Here is a 14114-nt window from a genome sequence, read left to right as displayed (position 1 = left end):
AGGTCAGGGACTAAAAGCCACATGAGGGTCGGCGGGATTGGATATCAGGGGCGAGCCCATTAGGTGAGGCTAGAGGAAAATAAAGCGGTGGCGCCGCTGTGTTAAAAAGCGCTGTTTAGTGTGCACCGCTCTGTTAAGTATTAGCCTCCAAAGTAGCTGCTAATGCAAAATCTGCCCTCGTCCCGCTCGCTGCTCTCACTCACCTCAGCATGCCTTTATCCTTGCTGTATGACCTACCCGTCACCGCCGAGCTCGAGTAGATGAAGGAGCTCGGCGGTCGGGTTAATTTAAACAAACACGGCGACCAAACCATTTATTGTCTAAAGAAGGCTAGCTGCCTACTACATCATGGCCGCCATGACCCTAACCAGTGTAAGACCTATCAGCCCCCTTTTAAATACACACATAGCAGATTATACGGACCCAGCAGCTCAACAATGTGTGACTGTCCATATACCCCGAAAAATGGCGCTTCGCTGACTTTCCAATCACTACAAATAAAACCTTTAGCCATTACATATTAATATATAGCGGCACAATAACACTTTACAAAATGGCCGCCACCTTCCCGGCGATAATCACATGACCTTGTCCTCAGGCGATGACGCGCTGCACACGCCGGTCGCCGTGTTTGTTTAAATTAACCCGACCGCCGAGCTCCTTCATCTACTCGAGCTCGGCGGTGACGGGTAGGTCATACAGCAAGGATAAAGGCATGCTGAGGTGAGTGAGAGCAGCGAGCGGGACGAGGGCATATTTTGCATTAGCAGCTACTTTGGAGGCTAATACTTAACAGAGCGGTGCACACTAAACAGCGCTTTTTAACACAGCGGCGCCACCGCTTTATTTTCCTCTAGCCTCACCTAATGGGCTCGCCTCTGATATCCAATCCCGCCGACCCTCATGTGGCTTTTAGTCCCTGGCCTTCTGGTGAGTAGGGAATACATACCATGCGCCTTCATCATTTGACAGATATCAGTGTGTGCTTGTGACCTGTTGACCAATCCTTTGTCTGGTTGTCACCAAAGATATGTTATATAGTACTTACTTGTACCAAAGGTGCCTATAATACTTGTACTATATATGAAATGTATATGAATGGGTATTACACCCCTCTTAAACTGCTGCTCTTTTAATCACTGTTTTTAACTTCACCTTTATGCACTACTATCCCCCTTATTCACAAAGTTGTTGAGTGTGCCCTGCACATGCACATTGCTCACTCAATGTTTTCAGGCATGCAATTGTTGTGCTCAATAGTTCACAATACCGCCAGCATGCCACATATTCTCCACTACCTGGCATTGACATAACATTCATTTTGATTATTGCGAAATGTTTTAATCATTGTTGTTCCTTTTCTCTATGTTTAGGCATAGGAGACCCCACAGAGGTAACACACACAATATACATGACACGAGCATGTTCCCCTTTCCTCACTTTTTGTAAAGGTCCTGATGAATCGCGGGTAACTCGACCCTTTGCGAGAAACATGTCGACCACTTTGATCTCTAGTCTTTTCTAGTGTCACTCAACCTAATCTGTTGACACCTAGTAGGCTAGCCCCACTTTTTAATTGCAGCCAGGGGACCCCCAGAATAAAGTGAATTCCGGTACCCCTAGCTACATTTTAGCATTCATCCCATCATCACACACCATCCTGCCCACACACCCCCACTTCACCATAAGGCTGTTGGATAAAAGATCTCCGCCAAAGAGCCCCTCTTGAGGTGAGCCCGTCAGGGATTGCACCGCCTCCCCGACGAGGAGCAAACGCCAATGATGAAGCATGACATCCTTCGGGGTGTGTGAGGCAAATACATCCAACACAATGGATGCCCCAAGGTACCATTCAAACACCTTTGGTCATGCCAGCTAAACCTTCCCTCCTTTCTACATAGGAACAGTACAGTAATCTCCCCCTTGCATCCTCAAAAAAAGGCAGACAGTGCCACCAAGTGGTGGACTGTCATAATTTAGTGCTGGTGTTTATAAATATGTGCTGGTGCTAAGCATCAGCAAACACCGGGACAAATTAAGTACAGACTTCTTTACATTTAAACAAGTACATTTCAAATGGTTAGATGCTAGAGCTCAGATAAAGCCTTTCTTTTATTTTCACAGCTTTACAAAAAAAAGTACTTCCAGCTGGACGACTTGACTATGAGCTTTTGAGCAAAAGGAATTTTCAAAGATCAAATGACTGTTCCTGAAGCATTAACCAGTATTTCTATGTCTCCATAGTGGTTTTGGAGCTTAGGCACCATTTCTTAAAGTTCTGATATTTTCACGGATCAATTGTGTTTTAATAGAGAGGTTTTGTTTGTCCAGTATTTGCTGATGGCTGCATGACTGTAACTTTGATATGAAATGGCTATGTGGATCAGCATGAAGAAGCAAAGGAAAATCTCCAACAGTTCTCAATATAAAAACCACAGGGGAAGATAACAGATCATCTGATCCGCTCAACCATAATCAATGTATCGCACACCCAGGCCATTTAGTAATAAACAAAAATGACTTAATTGTATCTAATACAGCCAGGAGGAATGACTCATCTTTAATCTCACCTGATGCTATTAAATTCACTCGAAATGCTTTTACTCAAGCCCTTTCTTTGGACGGACCAGATTTGTTCAAATCATTGTGAGGTCACCAAGAGAGCAATATCACTATACACAGAGACCACAGTCTTAGGCTGCAAGAGGTAATTCCTGCCTTAGGAGTGTTCTGGATTGCCTCCACATAATCTGACTAAGAATTTAGCCCACTTCATGCTCGCCGGCCTCGCTCCTTCACATTTTTATGCAAGGGAGGCAGGAGAGCGCAAATATTTCAGCGAGGGAACAGAGTGCAGTCACCAGCAGGAGGAATGAGAGAGAGTTTCTTTTTGTTTTTTTAATGGCTGCAGGAGTTTAGGCACACCAACCAGATGGGAACGGGATATTGGTCATACCTGGATAGCTGGGACGAGGACATCTATGGGTGAAGTCACCCCTTTAAATCCAACCCGATGTAATGGGTAACATATATCCAAGTCTGTGGGGTGTTTCATTCTTTAGTATTCCAGTTTAGTATTCCAGTTAGCAATATGGAATTCATGTATTTTGATCACACACACAGTTGGTAGACCTATCAAGGTAATCTCTTTCCATTCCAAACAAATCTCAGAGAGGAATGTCTGAAATTTTTTATATTATTGAAAAGTAATTTTGTGAACTTCGCTTTGCCTTTGGAAGTGGACATTGTCTCAGAGGGAACCTGACAAAACACCTCCAAACATTTTTCATGAGGCCCACTGAACAGAATTCAGAAGGCAATGACTTTCAGTTGCTATACTGAAGTATACAAAAGTTAATAGATGGAATGCTTGAATTAATCTGGGCCACTGGCAATTACTCAGGCCTGTATCCCAGTCCATCAGGGCCATGACCGATTTGCATGGGTCCAAACGAAGGTCGCATGGTGTTCAAAATTTAGATGAAGTGGAATACGTCTGCGACTAATTACCAGTGAATGTGATTAATTCAAGCATTGCATCCATAACTTTTTTGTATACTTTAGTGTTTCTGTTGTCATTGACATGGGAGGAGGAGGGTATCAACTGGGGATGAAATGCTGTCCATGATCAGGTGATACTGACTGTGTTCAAATGTGTATTTTAAATTTATGGAAAATGTTGACGCCTGCATGTTTCAATTGCAGAGCAAAGGACAATGTGGATCCTTAACCAGAGTTTAAGCATCAATGCGTTCTTATTAAATATGGATCGAGAGAGCAGACACCAGCTCCTACACATGCGAACCGAGGAAGTAATCAAGTAACAATTCCAACTCAGGAACATTTTTCATGTCAGCCTGTCGTATGGTTCATTTTTGGTTTTCTGTGGAGTTGATGTACAGACTCAAAAACTGTGGAAAACAAGAGGCGACGTGTTGGCTGCATACTGTGAGCATGAAATGGCAGGGCTAATAAATGTAGTAGATCCAGGCATGCAACTCTGAAAATTAATCTTTTTTTTTTAAAGAAAATGAACATTATTATTCTACATAAATCCTAACAAGTACTGTCTTTGTAGGTTCCTTGACAAGGACAACATTGATCCTCATCTCGGAGATTTGGAACACATAACAATTTATGAATTAAAGTCTCTTTCAAACCTGTACTGCTGCTGCCAAAAAATCCATTTTCTGGATACCAGGCGCATGCACTACAAATGTTACATCCCATACTAAAAGGAAGCTCGGCAGTGGAAAACGAAATTGTCGAGACTATAAAAGTTAATATGCTGGAAGATCTTTGTATAATTTTTAAATTAGGCTGATAAAAGAATCACAATCTCCACTGACACCGAACAAGGATGACTAAGACCTGCTGGTTTTGTGTTAATGTCTAGCGTGGATTATATACCTCACAGTGGGTGAAATGGGACAGAAAAGGCTAGGCTTTATGGCACAAAGGACACAGGCACTAAATGCACATCGCTGCCTCTTGACAACCCTTGCAACTGTTTACCATGAACACTTAGGACACAGGAAAAATAAATTAGGAGTTCTCTGATGTTGTCAATAAAGCAAAAGAGGGAAGACTTCAAACCACTAATTAAGTCTTCTGATCTGATCTCGCTGCACCTAGTGTTTCAAAATGTTCGATCTAATGCTTTTTCTTTCGCAGCCTGATCTAACGCCTCACCCGGCAAACCCTAACCCCAGGCTGTATCGATCCCGTTAAGTGCAACCATTAAGCCATTTAGCTTTATGAAACCCGCACTTTGACCAGCAGCTTTCCGCCTTGGGCAATTTATCCTGCAAGGAAGGTGACAGCTCCCTATCCGGCGCTGTCACTGCCGGTGGGCGGGACCTACGTGTCATAGACGTTCAGCAGCCAGTTCAGGCACATGTCCACGCAGAGGGGCACATTGACCAGCGTGTTGTGCTCCTGCTCCAGCCGATCGTAGATGGTGGTTAAGCAGTTAATGATCTGCAGGATGTCCATTAGCTGGTCATTCTGTTTGAGGTTGTGCTGGTCCAAGGCATCGCAAACTGCAGACAGACCCAGCAGATCCACTGTGTGAAAAGGACAACAAAGAGAGAAAAAGAATTGTTAGGCTCATTTGACAAAAAATATATGCAACATACAGCTCACATTTATTTTATAATTCTTGTAGGCAAATATATGTCGACTTTAAAACTGATAGCAGAGCAGAATGAAATTAGATTGTTAACGTGAGAAACTTCGAATCCAAGTACAGTCTTGGGTAGACACAAAAGCATGCACACAGTGAGTCGACAATTTCATGACGACAATCTATTTAGCCATTTTGCACCCACAAAGTTTGTGATTGGCAAAATCACAGGTTTTTAGAAGGTGTAATGTCTTTTAGGTATGTATTGTACATACCTAAAGTGAACAAACTCCGGACAGCCACGCAGCACACATGGAAGCCATCCGCAACCACCACCACATCAGGGCGGCCAAGAGGACCTCCTTCAATGACCGCCTCGACAACAACGTACACAATAGCAAGGAGCTCTTCAACATCGTGAAGGAACTCTCCAACCCCATCTCCAACACCAACGACATCCCGCCGTCACAAGCCCTGTGCGACTCCCTCGCCACCTTCTTCCACTGCAAGATAGCAGACCTCCACGATAGCTTAAACACCCAGACAGCCCCAAAAGACAGCAACACAACAGACCCTCTGCACACCATCGACCACGACCCCCTGCTAGCCTGGGCCAGCGTGAGCATCGATGACACCATCAAGACCATGCGCACAATCCACTCCGGCTCTCCGTCAAAGACCCATTCCCGCACGTCTTCAACAGAGCAAGCAGCTCCATCGCACCCCACCTACACAACATCATCAATCTCTCCCTCGAGATCGCGACCTTCCCAAAGATTTGGAAACACGCTGAGATCAACGCCCTACTCAAAAAAACGAAGGCTGACCCAAGAGACCTTAAGAACTTCCAGCCCATCATTCTGCTCCCCTTCCCGGCCAAGGTCATCGAGAAAACCGTCAACAGACAGCTAACCCGATACCTCGAAGAAAACAGAATCCTGGACCCTTCCCAGTCAGGGTTCCGCAGCAACCACAGCACCAAGACTGCCATCATCGCCACCACCGACAACATCAGTACCCTGCTGGACAACGGCGAGACCACATCACTCATGCTCCTAGACCTCTCTGCCGCCTTCAACACCGTCTGCCACCGCACACTAAGCGCACACCTCCTAGCCCCAGGGATCCAAGACAAGGCTCTGGATTGGACCACCTCCTTACTCTCCGGCAGAACCCAGAGCTTCCGCCTACCCCCATTCCGTTCCAAAGCCTCCGAGATCATCTGAGGCGTACCCCAGGGATCCTCCTCAGCCCGAAGCTGTTCAACATTTACATGGCCCACTCGCACACGTAGCCCGACAGCATGACTTCAACTTAATCTCCTACGCCGACGACACTCAAATGATTCTCTCCCTCACTAAGGACCCCATCACCGCCAAAGCCAACCTCCACGAAGAAATGAAGGCCGTCTCCGACTGGATGAAGACCAGCCGTCTGAAGCTGCACTCGGACAAGACGGAGGTCCTCATCCTCTGCTCCAACCCTTCAGCCTGGGATGACTCCTGGTGGCCGGCGGCACTGGAGGCAGCCCAGACACTCACCGACCATACACGCAACCTGGGAATCATCCTCGACTCAATGCTTTCAATGACCAAGCAAGTCAATGCTGTCTCCTCCTCCTGCTTTAACACCCTCCGCAAGATCTACAGATGGATCCCGACAGATACAAGAAAGACAGTCACCAAGGCCCTCGGCAGCAGCAGACTAGACTACGGAAAAGTCCTCTACGCGGGAGCCCCCACCAAGCTTATCAAACGACTAGAACGCATCCAAAACGCCTCGGCACGACTGATCCTCGACGTACCATGCCACGGCCACATTACCTACACCTGAGAAACCTGCACTGGCTCCCCGTCAACAAGAGGATATCCTTCAAGCTCCTCACCCACGCACACAAGGCACTCCACAAGTACGGCACAGCCTACCTCAACAGACGGCTCTCCTTCTACATCCCCAACCGCCAGCTATGCTCCACCGACCTCTTACTCGCTACCGTCCTGCACATCTGAAGAACAACCACCAGTGGGAGATCATTCTCCCACCTCGCCAACACATGGAACACCCTCCCACTGAGCCTACGACAGACCGAAGGCCTGCTGACCTTCAGGAGGATACTCAAGACCTGGCTGTACGATCAGTAGCGCGCCCCCCCCCCCCCCCCCCCCTCAGCGCCTTGAGACCCTTGCGGGTATATAGTGTGCTTTACAAATGATTGATTGATACTAAACCCATTTTTCGAGTTGGTCAACCATTGATCAGTTACTGACACCTCAAAGGGCTTGAGAATTGAATCACAAAGGGGATGCATTCTGCTTTTTGAATGGTATCATAGGTTTTGGAGTGAACAGTGGGTCAGTTTACCACGGCCTACGCCCCACCTATGTGGTTCCAAACAAGAACGTTTTTTTCCATGTTAAAGCAGCTCTGATTCAATTAAGAAACATTGGTTGTTTTCATATAAAACTGTTTCTTGTTTGGGAATGCTGTTATCTGCAGGCACCATCCCTGTGTTTGTTGCCTGTCGCAAAGTGTTGCAATTATAGAACTCCATTATTAACATTCATTAGGTGGGTCGTTCTGCGACCCTTACAATTGGAGATTTTGCGATGCACTTTATTAGTACATAGGTCACATAGCAAAAGGAAGGACAGGACGCAAATAGTTGTTGTGCAATTTGCAACCACTATTTGCGGCCTGTCATCTATCCCATAGTTATTATGAACTTATATAAGCCAAAAAGAATATTCAACACTGTACTAAGTTTTGATGGACTGGACGAGATGAATACATAGGATAAAAGCTTCAGAGAAAACATCTATGAAAAGCGCAGACTGCAAACACGACGAGAGTTTACAACAGTAACTTCAATAAAGAAAGAATAGCCGAACACCACCCACTGTGAAAAACATCAGAAACGTCTGAAAACAAAAAATCATCAGAACAAACAACAATGTATTTGCTGAATCATGATTTCTGTTCCAAATGACCAAATTCTAAAAGCGCAACTTAAAATACCTTTTTCATGGTATGACACTTTTGCCTAGAAATAATTGTAACGCATGCACAGCTATAGACTACTCCATGTGCTTATTTGGTATACTCTATGTGGGGAGACTGCAACAAATGTGTACATTACATATATGTATATATTTCCAAATCAATGTTGAAAGCATGTGTGTGAAAAGACAAAATTTCACAAGCAAAACTTTGGCAAAATTTACAGTTTACACTTTGCGCAATTTTCACAAAACTTTAGTTGCTGTCGAATTTTCTAACATTTTATATTAAACTTCACTAGTCAATTTTCTAACGTCCTCCCAATAGAGTTAACACAAGGAGAGTGCTGTTTTTAAAAATTTGAAGGATGATTTAATTTTTTCGCGAAAACACCTGCATTTTTTATTTTATAGAGATAGATTAACATCTAACCCTCTTACTCTAAAATGTAAAATGTACTGTCTCATGCTTACTAAATTTCCTTAAAACTCCTGGCAGTGTTGATGATGGGTTGGCAACATTTCAAACCATGATTACCCATTGCACAGCATACAAAATTATCCATAAACGCCTAAACTTAACAACTTACATTATCACTATTCGCCATGAAATAAATAAAATGACCACTGGATTAGATACCAGCGTTGATGAAGAGAGGAAAGGAGCAGTTTTGATTTGACTCCACATCATGCAAACATGTTTAGGTTTTGCTCTACCATCTATCACAGACTCAAAAATGTTGAAGTTCTTAAAGGGACCAGTCAGTTCTGCTAGAGGCATGGTAATAAAATGACAGATTCAGTCTCTTCATACAAGGAATCTACAGTAATCTTGAATGAATGTTAAGTCTATTTAATTCAAGCAAACATATTGCTGATAACCTCTTTAAATATTTTGGAATAGGTTAGACCGGGAAGGACTGAAGGATTCCTTGCAAGGTCTACAGCCATTTTAAGGTAAAAGACTGTTCTACCAACCAATGTGTCTTGAAATGATCCAATTTTCAAGTAAAATGGACCAAGTGATGGGAGAAATGCTTGCAATATTTCTAACCACTGGCAATTGCTCATGGTTGCCTTCCAAACCATTGTTATTTTCCCCACCATGCCAATTCAGTTTGAATTCCGCCATATGCAAATTAATCTTGACCCTGCTCCAATAGGAACAATCCAGCCTGAACTGTCAGGCCAGGTACTCCCAGAACTGTAACACAAGTAACCAAACACAAGTTTCTCCCTGATTGGGGTTTGTCAGTCGGGTGCAGCTTGGGTGCAGCACAGTGAGCATCGGACCCACGTCTAGGCATGCCCTTGACAATTAGGGTGTCATGTCAAACACACAAAACATCATGGGAGGAATGCTATCAATAAGTCTAACCTCTAGCAATTGCACAGGAAGCATTTCAACCCGTTGTTATTTAGCCCACCAGGCCACTTCGGTTTGAATCAAACTATATGCAAATCAGACTTGAAATTGCACCAATAGGAAAAGTCCAGCCTGAATTGCCAGGCCACATCCTTCCTGAACTGAACACTAGGAACCCAGGACCAGACTCCCTATTGGAGTAAGGTCAAGACGGATTTGAACAGGGATGGGTTGAACCTTAGGTGGCATGGTGAGCAAAATCGCACTGAACTGGGATACGACTTTGAGTAATTATCAGTGGCTGAAATTAACTCAAGCATTCCATCCATCACTTTTTGTATACTTCAGTGTGACGAAATTAAAGTAGCATAACATTTTACAAGCATGGAGAGTGTGTCTGAGTGTGTGCTCCGATCTTTTTTAGAGTGAATACTCTGTGTAGGCATGCCCCACTGAAAAGCACATCCTTCTCCCTAATTTGTGGGAAGGCTGGAATGAAATGGACATGTATTAACCATCACGACCTACATACCCATGCGTTTCTCACAGCTGCATAATCAATGAATATTTCTTTCTTATTCTCGACAAATTAAGAACGCAAGAGTCGAACACTAATCTACAGCCAGTAATGAATATCCTGGATGATTTTTGCAAAGGTGCATAAGCTATCCAATTCTCCTAGAGCATATACTAATGGGATTATGAGCATAGACTAATATGGCTGATTGCCTAGTGGCCAGAGAACTGAGGTACATTTATTGATGCAGGACTGCTCTTGACCTAGACTGAACAGCTTTATCAAAACAAAGAAGAGATCAATAAAACATACAGATGACAATTATTGCCCACAAGATATCACTCAGAAGAGCAGATCCTCAAGAAACACCTTGTTACCTTACAAACAATTTTCCTATGTCGATATTACATTTTCTTTATGTCTGAGTTGGTAACTTTAAGACTGGTAGCCTATTTAATTACAAGGTTGCTAAGTCTTTTGATATGTCTTTTTAATCTGTTGTTTCATTAATGATTTCTAGAACTATGTTGCAGGGTGCTGCACACTCACTCCGCTTCTCACTAATTATCTTGAAACAATTTTGACGTAAGTGCCGAAAATAATGTAGGAATAATACTAATAACAATGTATCATATGAAGAAAGAAATATTAGGAAGTGCACAGAATCACATCTTGGCCTGCTTGAGCCAATGCACTTTTTCAACAGTAAATAACTAGGAGAATATGATGCAAAATACAAAAAACTTGTCAACATCCCAAAGTGCCTTCTGTCCTACAGACTGAAGGACACTGGATTTCTAAAGTGGCTGCAACAATGGAACGGCCAGAAATAGGTCTACACCACTCCTATTTGGAAGCATAAATAGCAGCAAGAGACTAACACACATTACGACTAGGGGCGCTCCACTGATTTGTAGAGACTCACAAAAGGTCTATGATCACTCATAGTGGAATCTTGCACGGTTTGCTCAAAACAGTACCCCAATTTATTTCAATCCTGCTGCGGACTAGGTAGACATTGGGCCAGGCAAGGGATCTGGGAAGGTTGCACTAGGATCTCACACATTTAGAACAAAGGGTTGATAAGTGCTTATGGAAAGGTAGAAGGTGACAGTAACATAACAAAAGCTGTGCCACAGGTAGAATGAGGCAACAGTTGGCATAACCAGTTCATTCATGGAGGGAGGAGGAATAGAGCCTAGATAATAACCAGGATATGAAGGGAGGCATAAGAAGTATGGCTCTTGTGCAGTCCACAGAAGTATGAGCTGAGGTACAAATTATGCCACAGTTCCGTGGTGGCTAAAACAAGGCGAATACTTCTACTCCAGACTTGCGGTTAGAGGCTTCATGGAAGGAGAGATGAAGAGGAGTTAGTTGAAGGGCTGAAACAGTTTAGCCATGATGGCTACAGCAGCAAGAAAGAAGAGGAGACTCTTGAGCTGGAGGTAAGCAATAGGTAAATAGCACTTTGCTGCAGGGCACGGGGTCGAGAATCACGCTGGTTAAAGGACCAACAGAGGCCTTGTGTGCTGGTTTGTGAGGTGTCCTACGGTAAGAAGGCGCAGGAAAATGTCAGGAGGATACTAGGAACGTGCTTTCTTGCTGAAGGGTCCATGTAACCATTCTTTAATGGTTGGTTGTGGGAAAACAAAGGAGACAAAGTCTGTAGCAGGACGGTGAGGCAGTTTTGGGAAAAACATGTACTCTTCAAGGGCCTTACAGATCTCATCTCGAATGCTAACAATGGGTAAAAAGCAGAGGTTAGCACTAACCACATAGAATGATAATGGAAAAGAGGTACTTGGCTAAAATCAAGGATAGGGTTTAAGGTGAACAACCAATGCAACAGTATAGTATAGTATAGTACAGTATAGTATAGCATAGTACAGTACAGTACAGGATTGCATAGTACAGAATAGCAACAGCAGCTATGAAGCCATGAAGAACGATGGCATGTTGATGGCACTAGATAGGTACAATGACTGCTGGGAAGGGCCTGAATGCCCCTAAGAGATGCTGAGTGGGAGTGGACGACCATAGGAGGGCCCAGACCTTTGCAAAAGGTCACCAGGGACAGGCTGCTGAACTGGAGCTATGGTGGATGTGAACTCCTGTTTTACAGGCAGGGCAGTGCATAGAGACTCCCCTGTGTACAGCAAGGCAACACTCAGAGGAACGGTTCTTTATCCAAGTCCGGCCCGCATACATGGGAAAGGGTGCAGACTGCCAGTAGAACTTGTGTCTTTCTATCTCCTACTCAGTGGCGGGCGGCATGGCTCGCGGTGGTGGGGTGGGCACAGGGGGCAGTGGGGAGAGGGCAAGGGTGCGCAATGTAAAATAAATTTTAATAATACTTGTCACCGGGTACCACGTCTCTGCTCCTGTGCTCTCGTCGGACTCAAAGAATAGGAAGCACAGCCAGGATCCCCTAACCAATTCAAATGCTGCAATGCAGAGTTGTGATGGGTCTGAGCACCCTGGTTCGACACTCAGTCAGAGATTGGGGGCCTGGGCATGCTCTCCACACAGGCTGTAATACAGCCTGCATGGAAAACATAGAAAGTGCGTATGACTGTTTTGGGCGGCCTGAGAAGACCACTTAGGGCCGGACTGAGAACCAAAACCGGCCCTGGCAAAGTGCTCGGCCAGCCCCCTGCAGGTGCAACCGAGCTCTTTGGCGGGCCGGTTTTCGGCCGATTTTGTTACAGGGCCAATTTTGCAGCTATGCTGCAAAAACGGCCCTGTAAGAAAAACGGCCCCCAGGTCCCAAAACCGGCCCCCACCCTTGCGGCGCACCGGGGGATCGCCCGGTGCCCGCAACGGCCAGTCCGGGCATGGAAGGACAGCCAAACAGTCATGTGAACTTAGGAGTGGGAAAACCACTCCTTCCCTGCTCCGAGAGCAGAGCAGCCTGCCCACCCCCCAGCACGCAATGCAGCACGGAAACCATTACCGACGAAAACATCAAATTATAACAAAGTTATTATCATTTATATTTACTTTACAGTGCACGGTTTAAAAGCAATGGGGAGACGCTCCTACGCCATAGAGGATGAGCCGCCACTGCTCGCACTGGTGAAAGAGGACCAGCTGTAACACACACACGGTTTCTTGTGGTCCTGGATCAGGCTGTGCCATTAAGAATTCACCGATCCCATAACCTTTGCGAACTACTGCAAGCGGCAGGTGAGGCTGCTTGAAGCACAGGATGGAACGAATGGGCAGACATTAAAAAAACACTCTTATTTCTGTGCTAGGCATCGCTTTTTTACTGCAGTGTTATTTTCACTTTCAGCACAACTTGATGTGAATTCTCCCCAAAGGCGCATCAAGTCAGTGATTTCTCATTAAAAAAGTAAGCAATGAAATCAGTAGAAAAGACTACAAAGGTAATGTACCATGTCATGTTCAGTGGTCTGCCTGAATCTCCTGAGCTGGGCTTAAAACAATGCCATTTCAAGCTCTGCCCCCTCCGACGCGGAGCAGATTGCTGCATTTTAATGTTGGGTCCAACTACGATATCACAACCTACGCAGTCAAAACATCTTAAGACTTGCTTATAAAATGCTTCTCGCTGCAGCCATGCTTACAGCTGGGTTGCAGAAGACAGAGGGGCAAAAAAATAATGTGCCTGTCGAGAGAAAAAACCCAAGCAAGGGATTGGTCTCGCTTCAAAAATTCGACATACGCAAATTTGGCAGTGAGAAACATTAATTCAGCCACGCTGAAGGTAAAAGTCTATCCCATTTTATGTTCGCTTTGATCATTTTAAAACGATTTAAGGAAAAAAGGGGCTACAGAAAAAAATTGTTAACCAGAAAATTGCGCTGTGGAGGATCTAGCTACCAGAAATGTGCCAAAGATCCTTCAACTGGAAATAAAAAAGTGAATTAGATCTAGATGCCTGTTTTGCTAAACAGGTGGATGGGCAAGAGCTACATGTGTATGGAGCAAAATATAGTACCATTCAACTCTCATCTTCCAGTGTGTTTACTTTTAAATGAAACAACTGCGCTTTCTTACGAGCAAGGAAACACCATTTCTTACAAAAATGTTGGCATGCTTATTAAAATGAGTAAGCGCATCACCATAACTACAGAAGCATTT

The 14114-nt window shown here is 44.6% G+C and overlaps 1 protein-coding gene across 3 annotated transcripts in view; it reads right to left on the bottom strand.

Annotated features, from left to right (window-relative positions):
- The window catches only part of DMD (dystrophin), a 4652165-nt gene that overhangs the window by 329284 nt on the left and 4308767 nt on the right, over positions 1 to 14114 (bottom strand). For all 3 annotated transcript variants that reach the window (XM_086934537.1, XM_086934536.1, XM_086934538.1), the window contains one exon: positions 4865 to 5066. In XM_086934537.1, coding sequence (XP_086790663.1) covers positions 4865 to 5066 — 202 coding nt within the window. The remainder of the gene's footprint in view (positions 1 to 4864; positions 5067 to 14114) is intronic.

The sequence above is a fragment of the Lissotriton vulgaris genome, chromosome 8 (assembly GCF_964263255.1).
Source record: "Lissotriton vulgaris chromosome 8, aLisVul1.2, whole genome shotgun sequence".
NCBI lineage: Eukaryota > Metazoa > Chordata > Amphibia > Caudata > Salamandridae > Lissotriton > Lissotriton vulgaris.
Note: the sequence above shows the minus strand (reverse complement) of the source record. Positions and strands in the feature narration are given on the sequence as shown.